The sequence below is a fragment of the Heterocephalus glaber genome, unplaced genomic scaffold (genome assembly GCF_053883595.1).
Source record: "Heterocephalus glaber isolate CG9 unplaced genomic scaffold, H.glaber_assembly_v1.0 deba00001472, whole genome shotgun sequence".
Lineage (NCBI taxonomy): Eukaryota > Metazoa > Chordata > Mammalia > Rodentia > Bathyergidae > Heterocephalus > Heterocephalus glaber.
The window spans coordinates 59,597,075-59,611,111 of NW_028258315.1; the positions used below are offsets into that span (position 1 = coordinate 59,597,075).

At 38.2% G+C, this 14,037-nt stretch overlaps 1 protein-coding gene across 5 annotated transcripts in view; it reads right to left on the reverse strand.

Moving 5' to 3' along the window:
* The window catches only part of LOC106010150 (uncharacterized), a 270,531-nt gene that overhangs the window by 151,401 nt on the left and 105,093 nt on the right, over positions 1-14,037 (reverse strand). For 4 of the 5 annotated variants that reach the window (XM_087181362.1, XM_087181358.1, XM_087181361.1 and 1 more), the window contains exon 3: positions 447-510. In XM_087181362.1, the coding sequence (XP_087037488.1) occupies positions 447-472 (26 nt within the window). In that variant the 5' untranslated portion in view covers positions 473-510. Of the gene's footprint in view, positions 1-446; positions 511-660; positions 735-14,037 lie in introns of those variants that run through there. The other variant, XM_087181359.1, reaches the window with a different exon arrangement.

Consider the following 14,037-nt stretch of genomic DNA (forward strand, 5'->3'; position numbering starts at 1 on the left):
ACTAGCTAACAAGTACCTATTTTTATGAATTTTTTTTTCTACTTAAAAAAAATTCATATCAAATAAAACCTCTCAACACTTGTCAGCTCTCCTGTGAACATACCATATAAATGGACTGTCACCGGCTGCCAGGGAAAATGAAAGGCCAAATTACTCTCTTCCACCCATGCTGTGAAGTTCAGAGAGAAATCTGTCCCAGACCCACAGCGTTCAGATAGCAGACAATGAGCCTTTTAGCAAGAACTACAGAATGGATAGAATTCTTCAGATTTCTCTGCACAACAACAAAGATTTTATTTTGTTAGTCACCTCTGCAATTTTTAAGTGCCTCTGGTTTGTTGTTCATGGCACAAAAAAGGCATTCTCAAATATTTGATTTGCTTAAGCTCTGTTAATTCCAGCCCAAAAGCCAAAATGCATATAAAAAATGGTGACTGCAACCTTACCTTGTTGATGTGTCTACGATACCCATCAGTCACTGGTGTAACAATGGAGAAGTATCATCACTACCTGGGATAAATGAGTAATGGGAACAAATTAGAGTCAGTTTTGTACACCATTCTTGTAAACACAAAACTGTTTATAACCACTTAAGATTATTTTAAATACCCAGTTTTGTAAACACAGTAGTTTAGAATACGGAAGCATGGATTCACTGACCCCTCCACTCCAACAGGTAGAGAAAGGTGAGAACTGTGGTAATCAGCCCACCAAACCTGGAGCAAGAGAATCTGAGGGCAGGGAGAAAGCGGAGGTTGGGGCAAGGATGCAAACTTAGCAAGGTTTAAAGAGAAATTAAATATCCTGCCGTTGCCCACTATCACCTGCCTCATATTTCTCAGTCGGACTCTAGACTTTAATTCCCCCGGTTGTTCTCTCTTCCTTAATTCAAAGTGTCGGGCTCACCTTTGCCCTCCCATGTGTCCCTCAACTGCTTTCCCATGGATGATCCTTATTGTAGTGAAAAACAACTGATTGTTTCATGCTAGAAATCTGGGACTGTTCCAGATAAGTCCCCTTTCAACAAATTACCAAGTCCTGTGGAACCTACCTTTTAAATGACTGTAAAATGTCTCCAGTTTTCTTCAGCCCCACAATGGTCACCTAATTTGGGCCATTTCAGTCTCTTTCCTAGATTTTGATAACAATTTCCTAAAATTATCTCTCTACTTCCAAATATACCCCTTCCAATCCACTTTTTAAAATATAGCAATATCCATTTCTTCCCCCACTGATTATAACTGCAAAATTAACATTCAGTTTTCACAGCCATTTTGATTTTCCCATCTGATTTTGTTTTCTTAATTGGCAGGGGTGGGGGTTGTTTAAGGGCAGTGCTGGTGATTGAACCCGGGGCATGCTAGGCAAGGGCTCTACTGTGATTACATCCCAGCCCTACGTCTTATTTTAATTTCAGTTTGCTTCCCTTGTTTCATATTGAGGCTTTTCTGTACCCAGACACCAAAATGCCCCTCTTTTTAGTTGTATGAGAGCAGTATGTTGGTACTTAACTTGAGAACATTGTATTTATCCTTTTCTCTCTGCTGGTAATACCTTCCCCTCCATTTGTCCAGTTAGCTCTACCTCCTCATCATTTTTTATCTCAATGTGGAAATGTCTTTCTTCTCTGCCAAAGAGTGTCAGTGGCATCCTGTGCACACTTGTACCACAGCTCTTGGATTGAGAATGGCTGCTTCCTCTCACTAGTGGGCTACAATCCTGTAAGCTGGCTTCACTGCTCACCACTGACTAGGTCTGGCTCTGTAAATAATGGCTAATGAACAAATATAAGTGAGATATCCAGGTTGGAATCTGATGCATTTTATACGACTCATACATAGCTAATTACTGAAAAATTGTGGCATCCCAAACACATCAGATTATAAGAATTACTCGACCTGCTGCACAAGCGCAAGGACCCGAGTTCAATCCCCAGTACCAAAAAAAAAAAAAAAAAAATTACTTGAGTCACTTGTCAAAAAAACAGAGTCCTGTCTCTAAAAGTAACAGAGAAGAAACTGGTAAAAAATGTTTTAATATGAAGATAACTGGCAATTAGAACCAGGAATGAACTTGCTTTTCATTGTATAGTATATGTATTTTCCTTCATATATACATGAATATATATGAACATACATGTTCATATTGCTGAAAGAATGCATTAAAAAAGAGTAATATTGATCACCTCCAGGAAAGTAAACTGGGATGTTAGGAGGGCAAAACTGGAAAAAATATTTTGTAATAATACTTTTATAGCTTTTGGAATTCCCAGTCATGTTGGGTATGTGGTGAAAATTTTTTTTTTTTGTACTGGGGATCAAACTCAGGACCTTGTGCTTGCAAGGCAGGCGCGGTGCCACTGAGCTAAATCCCCGGCCCTGAAAATTGTTTTAATTAAACAAAAATACAGATTTTTAGGCCCCTTCCTGAAAGTTCTTATTTATAAAGTTAGAAGCAGGACCTAGAAATCTGCATTTTTGATAAAGTCCCAGGGTAACACCTATGATCAGGTAAGTTTAGGAAACAGTGTTAGGGACTTGACCTTAGACATCACATAGTCTAGCAGTTCTCAAACCTGAGCATCATCTCTGATTTAATTAGAGTATCCAGGAAAGGGGCCCAGGATATTACAGTACAGTAGTTTGTACACCACCTTAGGTGATGCTGATGTACAGCCTGGCTTGCAGCTTGCAGTGCAACAAATCACCCAACCAGTACATACATTTCTTCTCAATCTTGTATGCACAGAAATATCTCTGTGTCAGAGGTAACCAGCCTCAAAAGGGCCTCCAGTGGTTTCCATCTCCTGGTACTGCTCACAGCCTATCCAGTCCCCTCACACTGGTGAGGGCTGACCTGTATGATCAACAGGATATTGTGAATGATGGAGGGTGACTTCCAATACAAAGTTATAAAAGGTATTATGGTTTTCTGCCTTGTTCTCTTTTGGACTCTCCATTCTTGGAGAAGTCAAATGCCATGTTATGAGAATACTTAGGAAGTCACCTAAGTCACAGAATTTGCCTACCAATAGCCAGCACTGCCTTGCCAGTTAAGTATATAAAACATCTTGAAAGTGGGTCTTCCAGCCCTAGTTGAGCCTTCTGATGAGGGCAGCCCTGGCTAACATCCTGATTGCAACCTCATGACAAACCCTGAGAAAAGACCACCCTCCTAAACCTCTTCTGGACTATGAACCCACTGAACATGTGTGAAAGAATAAATATTTGTTATTGCTTTAAACTGTTAAGGTGTTTGAGGGGTGGGAGGAGAACTTGGTACACAGCTGCAGATAAATGATATGATCATATTTTCCTGTAAGTGTGGTTCTTACCAATAACACTATTCAAATTTTATTTTCATCTTCCAAATGGCAAAATTTTGTAGTTATTTCTCAATCCTACAAATAAGATATTATAATATATTTCTTGTTACCAGGTGATATCACTTCAGGGTACCATGATGGGGCTTTCTGACTTAGGCAGTATCACATTTCTCAAATACTGCCAGTTATCAGTATGAAGACGTCTCAGTCCTACTTCTTGTAATTCTCTAAGCTTTGGTTTGAGTGGATAGGTGAAAACCAAGTGATCTTTTTTGTAGTGATGGAGTATTGTGCTTGTCTATTCTAGGCCCAAATCTGGTGTTCTGTATGCACAGGAGATTGTCTCTCTGATGCCTCCCTAGACACAGAAGGCAAGAGCACTGTAAATTCACTTTAACTTGTGATTGTGATCTCTTGGTTACACTCTGCTACATTCTGGATCCTCACCTGAAAATGTCGTTCTCCCTTTTAACAGAAAAGATATGCACTTGAGTTTTATCTGCACATTATATGTGTGGAACACCACCAGTATCAGGAAAATATTTCCCTTATAGAATTACCCTTCAAATCTTAGGACTCCAAGCCATTGTAAAGAAGCAACCCCACTCTCTATCCTTCATGTCATCTGCAAAGTTAGAATAGCTGGAATCACATTAAACATCACTAATGAATGATTAGCCAAAGTCTTATAACAAATATGTAGATTCACCTTGTGCTAGCTCATCCTATTTTCTGCCAGTGTCTGATAGTTATGGTCAGGTAGATTTGACTTGAGTGGATACTTGATTATTTCAAAAGCCAAAATCTTATATGTACTGGTGTTATTCTGCCTACAGATAAAAGCAAAAGTCCATTTGTGAAACATCAAACAGAATTAGGAAACTGTGGGATGTGTGTTGCTTGGTGTTGCCTAGCAATATGGTTAGGGCACAGGAATCACAGAGAGGATGAAATTCACACCCACAGAAAATCATGTTATTCATAAACACATGCACGCACACACCTATGCTTACATCTCTGAAGAAATGTTATAAACTGTGAGTACAGAATTATTGTCATAAGGAAAATAATCTTCAAAGCACTGTAAAATAAACATTCTAGGTAATTGGTTATTTGTATTTCAATGTCTATATGAGTATACTTGTCACTGAAAGGAAAAACTATTATATGTGCGTGAGTTTACAGCTTCCCTCATGGACACAAGCCTCATCAATAGCACATTTTTAGGATAAATATATTAATACTTAAAAATAAGTATTTAAATATAAAAATAACTTTAACCTCTTTATTCTTCCTTATTTAAAAATGTTTTCCAGTAATTTTCTCTTTTTCAACTCTTGATTTTTTTTGTACTAGGGATTGAAGCCAGGGCCTCATGCATACTAAGCATGTGCTCTATTACAGAGCTACATCCCAACCAAATCATTAATTTTCCTCAGAGCTCAGTGTGGCAATTAAAGACATAATCATCACACATCTGGTTTCAAATCTCAACTCTTCTTTTGCTTAGGTGACCATGAGCAGGTTATTAAATTTCCCTAGACTTACGTTTTCTCATTTATTAACCAGAAATAACGGTACTTACTATTTAACTCATAGGGATGTGGCGAGGATAAAACAAGGGACTTTAAAGAATGGAATGCAAGGCACGCTGCTCTAAAGACATCAGCCTTTTTTTTCCTAATTAATATTAAGCAGCAGGGCTTTTTGATTGACTTTCAATAAATACAGAGGCCTTAGGTAACCCAAGCAAATGTGATAAACAAAGCTCCTGACTATGAGAGGACTCTGGCATGTTAGGAAGGGGATTATGGTCTCTAATCCCTTCCCTGACTAAAAGGACCAATCAATGGTTTTTCTGGAGTCAGATCCAAGCAATTTGAATCTAATAATGGGACCAAAGGCTCCAATGTGTCCACTCACTGAAGGAAAACTCCCATTGGATGGGGCTGCCCCACCCTAAGGCCACACAGACCAAATCCTCTCAGTTCTAGGTTCCTTCCCAGAACAACTAACTCCTTTCCTCTATCTTCCCAAGTCACAGCTCTGGGAGTCCTCTCAGAGGGCTTCTACCTTTCTACCTTCCAGCTGAGTCTGGAAATATTCTCAGTTCTTCTGGGTAAAGCTATTATTTCTGAAATATGTGCTGCTTTCCCAGGCTATGTTGGAGGGAAGTGACAGATAGGGAAAACCAGGGATTGGCTACCTCATCTGCTTGAACTGAAACCTCTGGTTCCTAGAACTCATCTCCAAAGCTCTAGGTTGGGAAGAATCAGAGCAGCTGAGCAGCCAGTCTTCCCGGAAGAAGAAACAAGCAATTAGTAGAGCACCCCAGAGGCACTCTACATATGTGACTAGGCAAAAGTGAATGGTGGTGACTTTTGAGAAGAAGGAGAAAAGTATATGCTTTCTGTTTTAAGATTCACAAGTCAAAAATGTATAATAGGTAATGTGAAATAGGAAGAAAAGGGACAAAGGGGAAGGAAGTGGGAGGGCTAGGGGAAAGGATAGAAGGGAATGGGATTAATATGAGAAAAAGGAAAAATAGGAACAAAATCTTTGTAAATAGGGAGGAATGGAGGGGTTGAAGGGAGGGCTGGGCAAGGGTGAAAAATAAGAACCAAGAGAGACTATGTAAAGGTGCAAATTTCCAATGATGAATGTCATTATATTGTATACCTAAAATGTACCAATGATTAGAATGAATAATTGATAATGTAAAATAGGAAGTAAAGGTCCAAAGGGGTAGGGGTAGTGGGAGGGGCAGGGGAAAGGAAAGAAGGGAAAGAAAAAATGCTGAGAAATGGAAAAAATGGAAATAAAGTCTTTGTAAATAGGGAAGGGAGGGCTAGGAATGGGGAAAAAATAAGAACCAAGATGCATTATGTAAAGGTACAATTCCCAATGAGAAATGTAATTGTGTTGTGTACCTAAAATGTACCAATAAAAGAATTTAACAACAACAACAAAAAAAGATTCACAAGTCAGTCCAGGAATAATTTGTAAAACAGATATTTTAATTTATTTGCAATATTATGTTTACTTGTATGAATTTGGGAAAAGGTCTCCCCACCCTCAACACACACACACACACACACACAACCATGAACTATTTGGGTCAGAATTAAATTACAAGAGCTATTACTAATATGACTTAGAAGATTTCATTTAATGAGATAAGATGAATGTTTTTTGGCTTTTAAGAATTTTGCAAACGGGGCCAGGGATTTAGCTCAGTGGTGTCACGCCTGCTTCGCAAGTGTAAGGTCCTGAGTTCGATCCCCAGTACCGCAAAAAAAAGAAAGAAAGAAAGAAAGAAAGAATCCTGCAAACAATATTAGGTTAGAAATAAAAGAAAATATCACATTTATATTAACAAAAAGATTCTATTTCTAGGGGCAAGGAGGTGGGAAGGGGACATAAAAATAATTAAGATATGTTATGTACATGTATCAATGCTTTACAATGAATGTAATTATTATGTACTGTAAGCATGCACTAATAAAAATTAGAATAAAAAATTGTATTTCTAGAAATAAATTTAAGAAGTGAACAACTATATGAGAAAGTGATTAAAATGCTACTGAGGGCCCCAAAAGAAGACTTGAAGAAATGGGAGGATGAATGTGTTTTTAGATAGAAAGATTCAACTGGGCTGGGGATTTAGCTCAGTAGCACGGCCCCATCCTTGCAAGTGTAAGGTCCTGAGTTCGATCCCCAGTACAAAAAAAAAAAAAAGACTCAAATATATAAAGGTGTCAAATTATTCCTAAATTAATCTATAAAAGAAAAACTCAATTTAAAAAAGATAGTTTTCTGAGGACTTCTGGGGAAATGGTGGCATGGTAAGCAGCAACAAATAAATCTCTCCAAGATTTGGAATCCAGACACTGGAAAATAACAAGTTGGGGAAGAAAAGGAGGAAGGTAGACCCCTAGTACCCAGGAAGGATCTGAGGGAAAACTGGAGCCCACAGAGAAAGTGAAGAGACAGAACTAAATGCAGAAAAAGGAAGGGGCAATATGCACTTTCTCCCTAGATCCTGGCTTGTGGCATGAGAAAGGAAGATTGACTCTATAGAGACACAATGAAAGCAGATGATGCCAGAGGCCTCCAGGGAGAAGCACAATAATGAACAGAGCAGTGGATGCTATAAATTACAACTGGTGAATGACTCCAGTCCAAGGGACTGCAGTGTCCCCAGGAAACAGTGCTTGTTTGGACACCATTTTAGGGAAGGATCAACTGAACCTAGGACTCAGATCAGCTATGGATTGGTGTCATCTCAGGGCTCCCAGTGTTAAAACCCCACAGTGACTGAGTGAGGGACAACCACGGGAGAAGTCCAGGGTCAGGGAGCTGAGATAAGGCCAGCAAGAGACACCCAAGGGGTTATAAGCTAAATGACTCAGGCCCCAATCCCTGACAAGAGACCAAGATCAGCCTGAGCCTCTGTGAAGTTGAAAGTATCACAACTAACACCCTGCCTTAATCCTATTGCAGGCTTGCTAGGATTATCCAGCACAGATCTGGGCTCTGACTGCCTCCTTAATCTACCAGTGAAATAAGAGTCATGCCATGAATTGGATACTACCACAATACTGTAGACCCCAGAAGATAATCACGGGCTTCAAATCACAGATAAATTTCTTCTCTCTCTCTCTCTGTCTCTCTTTCTATCTCTCTTTCATTTCTTGTGAGCTTTTTTATTTTTGTTCTTTTGTGAGTGTGAACATTGTTTCTAGTTGTTTTGTTCTGTTTTTGTTTTTTTCCTGCTTTCTTTCCCTCTGTCTTCTTCACCAGTTTCCTGAGACATGGGTAATCTTCCTTTGCCCTTCAGCCTTTTTTTGAATCTCTTTCTCTTCTTTTATTTCTATATTTCTTCCTCTTTTCCCTTTTATAGTTTATCCTCTTAGGGTAAAATAGCTCTATTGAGTGGATATTTACTGTATATAATTTTCTAATTTATCACAGATTTTGTTACATAACTATAAAATCTTGTACCTATGGTTAAAGGCAAAAATTAATAGTTATCACTGTCATTTTCCAGTCCGTGCTTGATGCTATCGTTATTACTGATTATACCTATTATCCAAGGTGACATATTTATGATCAGCTGATCTTCCTTATACGCCAATACCTAGATTGTCTCCGTTGTAAACACTGTAAAATACTATAGTCCTGTACCAAAGAAGTGGGTGCTAGGCCAAATAGGCAGTAACCTTTCATCCCTAATAAATTGAAAAGGCAGGATCCTGGGACCCTCAAAAACCAAAATCCAGCTATGCCTGGAAGACATCTCTAAATATTAGTCATTTTGGTTTTTTTTGGAACTGGGGATCAAACTCAGGACCTTGTGCTTGTCAGGCAGGCAGTGGACCCTCTGAGCTAAATCTCTGGCCCCTCTTTTTTTTTTTTTGTACCAGGGATCGAACCCGGGACCTCTCACATGCGAGGCAGGTGGCAGCACCACTGAGCTAAATCCCCCACCCAATTAGTCATTTTCTAAAGAGGTCTCATCACTAGTAATAAAGCTACCTACCATAAGGAGTTTGCAAGCCTCAATGCAGAAAACAAACAAAAAATAAAAAATGAGAAAAAGCAGAAGCAAGATGCAACCCATAATCCCCAAGTCACCCAAGGCAAACCAAGCGGGAATTGAGATGGAAGAAATCAAACCCCCCACACACTGAATTTTATAAAATGGCAGCAGAGGTCTGTGCACGCCCTACCGAGGTTCCGAGTCTCGCGGAACACGCTGAGTCAGCCTGCTGCAGACAGGCAGCCACCTGGTTCCACACTACAAAGATGCAGAGGACACCGGACCACCAGACCACGGTACTGAGCCCTGCTGCTCCCTGCCCAGAGGTAGGGGCTTCTGAGCTGCTGTCCTACTGCTCCCAGCCCAGAGGAAAGGGATTTTGGGCCACCTTTTGTCCCGCCGCTCCTGGCCCAATTCCAAGAATCCCAATAAATGGATCCACATGGCAAGGCAAGTATTTAAACAGAAGGGAAAGAAAAGGAACCAACAACTGGAAAATAACATGACAAGGATAAGTCAATACATATCATTTATAACCATCAATGTGAATGGTCTCAATTCACTAGCCAAAAGAAACAGATTGGCAGAATTAATCAAGAAATGAGATCCAACAATATGCTGCATGCAAGAAACACATTTAACTCAAAAAGAAATTCATAGACTGAAAGTCAAAGGTTGGAAAACAATACTCCATGTGACTGGAACCCACCAAGAAGCAGGGTAGCTATTGTATTTGCAGACAAAGTAGATTTCAAGCCAAGACTTTTCAGAAGAGGCAAAGAAGGTCACTACATACTTGTTAAAGGAACAGTCCAAGAGGAAGAGATAACAACCACAAATATATATGCACCAAACATCAGCATACCCAACTATATAAAACAAACACTAATGGATATGAAAAATCAGACAAGCACTAATACAATTGTAATGGGGGCCCTCAATACCTCACTGTCACAAGTAGATTGACTAGACAAAAAATAAAATAAATTTCAAGTCTCTTCAAATCATCAAAGAATGTCCAAACCTTTGAACAAATACATTTAGTAGATGTCTACAAAGTGTTCCATCCAACAACAATAGAATACACATTCTTCTCAGCAACACATGGGACTTTTCCCAAAATAGACCATATACTAGCTCACATAACATGCTTAAGTAAATGCAAAGGAACTGAAATTATCCCATGGATATTATCAGATCATCGTGCAATGAAATTGGAAATCAATGGTAAAAGAAACCACAAGAACTACATAAACAGATGGAAATTAAATAAGACCTCCTGAACAACCAGTAGATCATATATGAAATTTAAAAAGATATTAGACAGTTTCTACAATTAAACAATAATGTCACTATGACATACCAAAACTTACAGGATGCAATGAAAGCAGTTCTACCAGAGAAACTTATAGTGGTGAATTCCCACAACAGAAAAACAGCAAGATCAAATAAATAGCCTAATGTTGAACCTCAAGGTTCTAGAAAAAGAAGAGAAAGTTAACCCATACTGCATATGGAAGGTAAATTTATAAAGATCAGAAGAGAAATTATTATAATTGAGAATAAGAAAATAATACAAAGAATCAATAAATCAAAGAGTTCATTCTTTGAAAAATTAAATAAAATAGACTAAACTTTAGACAACTTTATCAAAATAAGGAAAGAAAAGGCCCGAATCCATGAAATTAGTAATGAAAAGAGTCAAATCCCAACAGACTCTACATCTATCCAAAAGACTGTGAATATTTTGAGAACTTGCACTCTAATAAGATGGAAAACTTAGAAGAAATGGACAGATTCCTAGACATATATGAATTGCCAGAGCTGAATCAAGAAGATATAAAAATTCTAAATAACCCATACTAGTCAATGAAATTGAAGAAATAATAATGTTTTTAAAACTGCTAACAAAGAAAATTCAAGTCCTAATGGATTCACTGCTGAATTCTACAAAAAATTTAGAAAACAGCTAATACCACTACTCCTCAAACTCTTTACTGAAATTGAAAGGGAAGCAATACTCCCAAACTCATTCCTGGAAGCAAGCATTACCCTGATACCAAAACCAGAGAAGAATTCAACCCAAAAAGAAAACTACAGGCCAATTTCCTTAATGAACATAGAAGCAAAAATCCTCAATAAAGTACTACCAATGCAGCAAATCATCAAGAAGATTATACACCAAGTAGGTGTATTACACCAAGTAGAAGATTATGACCAAGTAGGATTCATCCTAGGGATACAAGGATGGTTCAAATCAATAACTGTAATACACCACATTAACAGAACCAAGGACAAAAATCACATGATCATCTCAATAGATGGAGAAAAAGCATTTGACAAAGTCCAACACCATTCATGTTGAAAACCCTACAGAAAATTGAAATAGAAGGTGTTTATCTCAATCTTATAAAAGCTACTTATGACAAACCAATAGCCAACATCATACTAAATGGTCAAAACCTGAAAATTTTCACTCTAAAAATCAGGAACAAAACAAAGATGCCCACTATAACTATTCCTATTAAATATAGTTCTGGAGACAGTGGCCAGAGCAATTAGACAAGAGAAAGAAGTACAACAAATATGGATAAGAAAGGAAGAAGTTAAGTTATCATTATTTGCTAATGACATGATATGCAACATAGAAGACCCTAAAAACTCCACCTGATGACTCCTAGAATTAACAATGAAATTGGGCAGCATAGCAGGATACAAATTCAACACTCAAAAATCAATAGTATTCCTGTACACAAATAACAAACTTACTGAGAGAAGAATTAGGGAAACAACATTTTTCACAATAACATCCAGAAAAATAAAATACCAAGGAATCAATCTAACAAAGGGAGCGAAATGCCCAATACATTGAAAACTATGTATTCTGAAAAAGGAGACTGAAGAGGATATTAAAAAACGGAAAGATATCCCCTGTTCTTGTATAAACAGAAACAATATGGTGAAAATGGCCATACTTGCAAAATTCTCAGGCAGATTTAATACAATCCCAATCAAAATACCAATAGCATACCTTACAGAAATAGAGAAAACAATCTTAAAATTCATATGAAACCAGAAGAGACCTAGAATAGCAAAAGCAATTCTAGGCAGCAAGAGCAAGGCAGGGGGCATCACAATCCCCAATTTGAAGTTATACTACAAATCTAACATGATAAAAAATAGCATGGTACTGGCAAAAAAAAAAAAAAAAAAAAAAGCCAGACTCAAGGAACACTGGAACTGAGTAGATGAGGCAGAAACAACTCCAAGAACACTCAGCTACCTTATGTTTGGCATAGGGGCCAACCACCTTCACTGGAAGAAAGATAGCCTCTTTAATAAATGATGCTGGGAAAACTGGCCTTCCACATGCCGAAGATTAAACCTAGACCCATACCTTTCAATATTCACTAAACTAAAATTGAAATGAATCAAAGATCTAAATATTAAAACAGAAACAATCTGCCAAAAAATAGAATAGGTAAAACTCTGGAAGACACAGATATAGGCAAAGACTTTATGAACAAAACCCCAATCACACAGGAAATATTACAAAGAATCAACAACTGCGATCACATCAAATTAAAAAGCTTTTCTATAGCAAAAGAAACTACTAGCAGAGTGAAGATACAAACTACAGAATGGGAAAACCTTTTTAACAGCACTCCTCAGACAAAGGACTAACATCTAGAATATATTAAGAACTCAAGGGCCAGGGATTTATGTGCAAGCGCAAGGACCCAAGTTCCATCCCCAGTACCAAAAAGAAAGAAAGAAAGAAAGAAAGAAAGAAAGAAAGAAAGAAAGAAAGAAAGAAAGACTCAAAAAAGTCATAGCCCCTAAGTTTAAAGAGATCCATCTAAAAATAGGCATCTGAAATGAATATGCATCTCTCATATGAAGAAGTATAAGCAGCAAATAAATATGTGAAAAAATGCTCTTTACATCACTGGTCATTCAAGAAATGCACATTAAAACAACACTGAGATTCCGTCTCACCCCAGAAAGAATGGCTATCATCAAGAAATCAACCAATAAAATGCTGGTGAGGCTGTAGGGGAAAAAGGAACCCTTCTTCATTGTCAGTGGAAGTGTGAACTTGTACAACTACTATGGAAATCAGTATGGAGATCACTCAAAAAAATAAAACTAGTGGTTCCATTTGACCCAGCTATTCCCCTTTTACGTATCTTCCTGAAAGAGTTAAAAGCATCATACCACAGTGATATGTGCATACCCATGTTTACAGCAGCACAATTCATAATAGCTAAATCTTAGAAACAGCCCATATGCCCATCAACAAATGAATGGATAAAGAAATTATGGTATTTATGTATAATGGAGCACTACTCTGCCATAAATAAAGATAAATTTGAGTCATTTGTAGGAAAATGGATGCACCTGGAGAGCATAATCGTAACTGAAATAACTTGGATACACAAGTTTAAATATTGCACTGTTTCTCTTGTGTGAGAAAACCAAAGGGTAAACAAGGAGCATTATGGAGGAAAGATACTGGAAAGTGCAAAGAACATTTTCAAATTGGTGGGGGAACAAAAGAGGGCAAAGGGAGAAGGGAAAGAGAATAGAAGGGAAAAAATGGGAACAAAGCTTTTGTAAATGGGGAGGGAAAGAAGAGTTGAAGGGAGGGGAGGGGAATAGGAAAAAAAAAAAAGAGTTAAGATATAATTATGGGGAGCTGGAGTAACAAGATGGCGGCGTCGGAGGACTGACAGGGGTCTCCCCGGGCTGGAGTCAGAGGCAGTGGTAGCAGCGATATCGCCGCCCTAACTCACCGCACCCTTATTCCAGCCCGCTACGTTGCTGTGAAAGCGAAGCAGCGGCTGCCACCCGGAAACAAGTAGCCTCACCTAAGTAACAGTGAGAAACTCCTCATACACTGTGGCCTGGCAAGCTAAATATATATAAAGGTGTCAAATTATTCCTAAATTAATCTATAAAAGAAAAACTCAATTTAAAAAAGATAGTTTTCTGAGGACTTCTGGGGAAATGGTGGCATGGTAAGCAGCAACAAATAAATCTCTCCAAGATTTGGAATCCAGACACTGGAAAATAACAAGTTGGGGAAGAAAAGGAGGAAGGTAGACCCCTAGTACCCAGGAAGGATCTGAGGGAAAACTGGAGCCCACAGAGAAAGTGAAGAGACAGA